Below are 6536 nucleotides of genomic sequence, written 5' to 3'. Positions count from 1 at the left end.
TAAAATAGCACGGTGAAAAGAAAACATATAATGAGCTTATCACTAAAATAAAAATGGAATTGAAATGCAAAATGGTAAGCAGCACTTCCAGTTCTAGGTATAGCTATGATTAATTTCCATGCAAGATACTGAGAACTAAATGTATTCAGTATGAGATAGAAGACAAGAGATGTATTCAAAGTTTGAAGTGACAGTGTGGGATGGGGTCAACCTTCATGATAGAACAAATGAAATCTTGCTACCTTTCAGGCAAATATCTTTATAGAATTTCTAGATCAAGCATGTCAGGAAACAAAAGCAAAACCTAATGAGGAAGCACTGAGACAGTCTGATCATTGGATCATGAAAAGAGTTGCAATTACCCTAGTATAGGCACAAAGCAGGAGCCCCAAAGTAAGATGATAAAGACTGGTTGAGGACTAGATGCTGGGAAAAAGGAACATAAACTACCAGATAGGAAGAATTTTCACAGATGGCAAAAGAGAGGGAAAAAATAATACATAAATTCTTCCTCTTTAAAAAAGCAGCTTTATTAAGATATAATTCACATATCATGCAATTCACCCATTTAATGTATACAATAAAATGGTTTTCAATATGCTCACAGAGTTATGCAACCATCTCCACCATCAGTCTTAGACCATAACCCTTAGCAGTCATTCCCAATTCCCATGCAGCCTCTCCTCTCCACTGCCAAGCTACAGGCAATGACTTATCCAACTTTCTGTCTCTATGTATTTGTCTATTCTGAATTTCCCCTCTTTCTATCTAACCATAATAATACAACCTTTGGCCAACATCTCCCCACTCTACCCAAGTCTCTGCTAACCACCGTTCTACTCTGTTCTATGAGTAGCATATATGCACTTCTATGTGTATATGTACCACATTTTTTTTTCATCCATTCATCCATTTTTTGGGGGGTACCTGGGTTGATTCTATGTCTTAGCTATCATTTATAAACAATATTCAAAAGAGCTTCAATGAATATTGGACAAAATAGAATACTATTTCACCTTCAAATGGAAGGGAATCTTGCTGTTGGGGATGCCATGCATGAATCTGGAGGACATTACGTCAAGTGAGATAAGCCAAGTAAAAAAAGATAAAACTGCACAATCTCAGTTACATGTGGAATCTTAAAAAATTGATGCCATACACTGTTAGTCAGCTTTCCTTCACTATGACAAACACCTGAGATAATTAACTTATAAAGAGAAAATTGGCTCACAGTTTTAGACTATCATTATTGGCCTTGTTGTTTTTGGCCCTATGGCAGGTTAGCTCATAGAGATGAAAAGCATGTAGCAGAACAAAACCACATACCTCATGGCCAGAAGACAAAAAGAGAAGGAGAGAGGAGGGACCTGGGATTCCCACTACTCCCTTCAAAGGCATGGCCCCAATGACCTGAAGACCTCCCAGTAGGACCCACCTCTAAAAAGTTCCACTGCTTCTCAATAGCACCACTCACAGGAATAAGCCCTTAATACAAGGGCCTATCAGGGACATTTATCATCCAAACTAGAGCATGGATATAGAGCAAAATTGTCTACGTTCTTCTTCTGGTTAGGGGAAATTGGGGTTGGGGAGACGTTGATCAAAGAATATATAATTATAGTTATATAGAAGGAATGTATGTGACTATATTTAATTATGATACATTGTATTCTCAAAAAATGCAAACAGCACTCAGTGGGCTGGCTCACACCTATAATCCCAATGGCTCAGGAAGCTGAGGCAGGAGGATCACCAGTTCAAAGCCAGCCTCAGCAACTCAGCAAGGCCCTAAGAAACTCAGCAAGACCCTCTCTAAATAAAATATTAAAAGGGCTTGGGATGTGGCTCACTGGTTAAGTGCCCCTGGATTCAATCCCTGGTTTAAAAAAAATGCAAAGGATAAATACTAAAGAGTTCTCACCATAAAAAGGATAACTATATTTAAGGTAATGCATAAATTAACTAGTTAGACTTAACCATTCTACAATGTTTATATACTCCAAAACATCATAAATGCTATATTATAATTGACAATATACAATTTTATGTATCAGTTTTAAAAGATAATTTAAAAATATTTTTTAAATTATTTTTATAAAATTAATTTTTTAAAATTAATTATTTTTAAAATTAATTTTAAAATTATTTTTAAAGAAGAGACATTTAGATTTCCTTTGGGCTGATGAAAATGTTCTAAATTTAAGTTGTTGTGATGGTTGCACAACTCTGTAAATGTGATTGATACCATTGATTTGTATACTTTGGGTGAGTTTTTCTTCTAAAAATCTTGAGAAGAAAAGATCATGTGAATGCAAGAAAAACAATTATACTATCTGATTTATGCATATAAATAGGAAATTTCCAAGTCAAATACTAATAAGTTAACTAAGCTTTTAATATTATACTGAAGTAGGGTGATTCCACAAATGCAATGATTCTTCAACAACAGAACACCTACCAAGACAATTTATTATTACCAAATTAAATAATGAAGGATCACTTCAATGAATTTATTTTTATTCAACATGTATTATTGCATGACTATTATGTGACAGATATTATACAGTAGTAAACAGAAGATAAAGAACCCTAGGCCTCCATGGAAGCAGAAAAAAAGGCATTTGACAAAAATCTCCCACCAATTCTTAGCCAATTATGATTAGAACAGAGCTCTCTTGATATTCACCCAAAAAAGAGCAATCCTTATTCTTAATGCTGAAACATGAGAGCTTTCCCACAAATCCCCCCCAAAAATGTCTAGACTAGAAGTCCTACCCACTAAATTAACATTAAAATGCAATATATAAAAACTGCATAAAAATTATTCCCATTGAAGATGAAATCATTGAAAATATTTTAAAATTCAAGCCACTAGAACTATGAAGATAGTTCAACAAAATTGACAGGTACAAGAGCATTCTTATATATTAGAAATAACCAAGAGGCCTATGACCACACTACACTAATGTATCTAGTCTCCTCTGATCTTAGAAACCAAGTATGGTTGGGCCTGGTTAAACCTTTGGATATAAATGTACTTGAATTTTTAACATTATAGAAACAAAAAATAAAAGATATCTATAATGTATCTAATAAAATTTATAGGTGACTTTTATCAAAATAACTTTCTTCAGTGACAACAGTGAATCAGACTTGGTGAATTAAAATGTATTTACATAATTGTCACCTTGCTCACACCTGGCTATAGTGTTTATGAGTTAATGGACCAGAATGAGGCATACAGGAATGACTGGCATTTGCATGCTAGACTATCCTATTTGTATAATTATGCTTTAACAGTGGTGACCTTATGATGAGAATTCATTTTAAATATATTCTAGTTTCTTAGCCCATAACTTGCACAACAAAATACACTTATTAATCAACAAGGATGTTAGAAACCATTTTCATATTCTTAAAAAAGTAGCAAGGATACCATAAAAATGTCCTGTTTTCTTTGAGTTTATACTCTCTGCTGCTAAAGAATACAAAGTAAAAGAGAGGGTGACCATTGACTGCTTGGAAAGAAGTTAAAAATAAAAGATGACTTCATAAAGAAATGATGATTAATTTTTCACCATAATAATTTCAGTCCATACTGTACCAAATCTCACCAATTCTTCAATATGTTTCACAATCTAAGGTATCTTTGCTGAAATTCTTCTAGTTCTTTATATTCTCCACAGATCTCATCCAGTACTTGCTCAGCCATTTCTACAGCATCACAGGGGCTGAGTGGCAAAACTACTTGTATAGCAATCCATATGAGCTGGGGGAATCATCCCTTGTCATGGGTCCCTTCACAGCTAGAGATGGTTGACCATTGGGTAAATAGTTTGAAGCATATATTGGTCCAATACACAATTTCAAATATCCCAATTGTCCTTGGATGTCTATACTTCAATTCCACTGAAGTACCAACATATAATTCTTAAGATTCTTTTCTTGCAAATTACAGAATCTAATTCTGACTTACTTATTAAGTAAAATAAAATAAAGTACATCAGCAATAAACATTAAAAATGGAGTCCAGGGTAGATTACAGTATCACAAAGAGGGTCAGTTATCAAGCTGATAAAGAAAACAGTGGTTTTGGTGTAAGTCCATTTGATTCCAAATTCCAACCTCATCACTTACTTCTCCAAGTCAGTTTCTCTTTTCTGAAATAGGGATAACTGAAGTGTTTACATAATACATTTGTTGTGATACTTAAATGGGATAATGTATGTAAATTGCTTAGCATAGTGCAGGACATGATGCAAATACTAATAATGTACTCAGTATGATTCATGCTTATATATCTGGCCTTGGAAAAACAGACTCTTATAGGATAACTCTAGTGATCACATCAGCAGGGGCACTCGCATAGGCTGTTAAGGGTGCTGCAAACAAAGTGCTGACCTCCACCTCTAAAGAATCTCACCTCAAGATTAAGATTCCTAAGAGGGTGGATGATCTGGCATTGATGTTGTGTCCGGTCTTGAACCAGACACTGTGCCATGAAGGCTGAGTGAAAAAATGACCGGGGTTGGGGCCGGAAAGGAACTTTGGGACACCATGATGCACAGTCTCTCTGGAGCCATTTTGAACAAGTAGAGTTTAGTTTCTAGAAGAATGATAAAGGTAGTCTCAGTGGGCAATAACCACATCTAATATACAGTATTTCTATATGGAAAAAAATTGTTAACCAAGAGGTTTATCTTAACCTTCCATCTTCCTCTGAATGGGACTACACTGGTATCATCTCCCCCAAATAACTCTCCACCTTTTCTTCAGTATTTTTAAGAAGAGGCATAAGGCACATTTTAGATCCACATATCAGGGAGTTCTTAATATTCAGGTGCTACTTACTGCAATTCTAGTCATCGTTATGATTTTGTAATCTATCATTTGAAACACTAGAAACACTTTCTCAACATTCTTCTCACAGCGGCCTTCACCTCCTGGTTCTTCAGACTGTAGATGAGAGGATTCAGCATGGGAGTGATCACGGTATACTGCAAGGAGAAGATTAACTCTTGGGTGGATCCAGAATTTGGCATGAGATAGCGGAGTAACCCTGAGCCATAAAAGAAAGTCACTGCGGTGAGGTGGGAGGAGCAGGTGGAGAAAGCCTTGCTTCTACCTGAGGTGGAGCTGATGCCCAGGATGGTGAGCAAAATGCGAATATAGGAAAAACATATCAGGAGAAAATTCCCAATGAAATGCAGGAGGCTGGAGCAGAGCAGGGTGGTGTAACTTGCAGACACATCAGAGCAAGACAAAGGATAGAGAGAGGGCAGCTCACAGATGAAGTGGTGGATATTTTGAGCCTCACAGAAGTCTAAATCCAGAGCTACAAGGATATTAATGAAAGCATCCAAGAAAGCCACGCCCCAGGAGCCCCACACCAGCCCCTCACACAGCTGCCTGTTCATCACCTGGCCATAGAGCAGAGGAGAGCTGATGGCAACGTAGCGGTCGTAGGCCATCACAGCGAGCAGGCAGGACTCAGTGCCCCCAGTGGCAAACACAAAGAACACCTGAGCCAGGCAGCCCTCCACAGAGATGGTCTTCTTCTCAGACAAGAGGTTCTCCAACAGCTTAGGCACAGTGACAGAGGAGTGACACAGATCCAGGAAGGACAACTGCCCCAGGAAGAAGTACATGGGTGTACAGAGGTGGGAATCAATCCTGACTACCAGCAGCATCACCAGGTTCCCCACCATGGTCAGCAGATAAATCACCAGGAAAAGCACAAAGAGAAGGACCTGGATCTGGGTATCCCCAGACAGCCCAAGGAGGATGAACTCGGGAACAACACTGTGGTTTCCCATAGCCTGCAGTATTTTCTTTGGAAGATAAGAAATAAATTGGGTAAAACTTCTTCTTATGTCTAACAAATATCTAGATGTTTTAGTCCTCTTTTTTATTATTATTGTTGTAGCTGTTTGTTTTGAGGCAAGGTCTCACTAAATTGCAGAAGCTGACCCCAAACTTGCAATCCTCCTACCTCAGCCTCCCCAGTAGCTGGGATTATAGGTATGCACCCAGCATCAAACCTAGCTTAATCCTGTTTTTCACAAAGTTTCATGCCTACTCAAAAGTTCATGTTTAGAAATGGAAAACTTCCCTAAGCCCCTAGATTTCCTAAACCCTTTAATAATCTTTTCAGCAGGACCCCAACCCTAGATCAATTCTCTGTCTACCTTTATTATTCTTTCTTAAATGTTTTAAAGTTTGTTATCCTTTTATTATTAAAGCTACAAGAGAATATTTGTAAACTATTGAGAATAATCTAGTAAAGAGGATGGAACTGCATAAGGAATATGAGAAATTTGCAGAAATGATGTCTGGGAATAGTAGGATTTCAGAGCAGAAGCAAAGCATGGCCTTAGGTGGGTGTGAGTTTGTTGCATCCATCAAACTTACATAAGATAAGCAGGTTTGCTGTTGGGAAGTAAGCAGTTCCCATACATAACTTTTATTTTTATTTTTTCAATAAATACTTAAGTGGATTTAGTAGCAGAAAGTGAAAAGGAATAGTGGTTGGAGAT

At 37.1% G+C, this 6536-nt stretch overlaps 1 protein-coding gene across 1 annotated transcript; it reads right to left on the bottom strand.

Moving 5' to 3' along the window:
• Nucleotides 1-4898: 4898 nt before the first annotated feature.
• On the bottom strand, nucleotides 4899-5816 carry LOC114104068 (olfactory receptor 8S1-like). The gene has a single exon (XM_027950084.3). The coding sequence runs from the start codon at nucleotides 5814-5816 to the stop codon at nucleotides 4899-4901; it is 918 nt and encodes a 305-aa protein (XP_027805885.1).
• Nucleotides 5817-6536: the final 720 nt, after the last annotated feature.

The sequence above is a fragment of the Marmota flaviventris genome, chromosome 3 (genome assembly GCF_047511675.1).
Source record: "Marmota flaviventris isolate mMarFla1 chromosome 3, mMarFla1.hap1, whole genome shotgun sequence".
Taxonomy (NCBI): Eukaryota; Metazoa; Chordata; class Mammalia; order Rodentia; family Sciuridae; genus Marmota; species Marmota flaviventris.
The sequence above is the reverse complement of the archived record's forward strand: the minus strand, read 5'-3'. Positions and strand labels throughout refer to the sequence as shown.

Coding starts and splice junctions, on each gene's coding strand:
- LOC114104068 (XM_027950084.3), bottom strand. CDS start 5,816: ATGGGAAACCACAGTGTTGTTCCCGAGTTCATCCTCCTTGGGCTGTCT.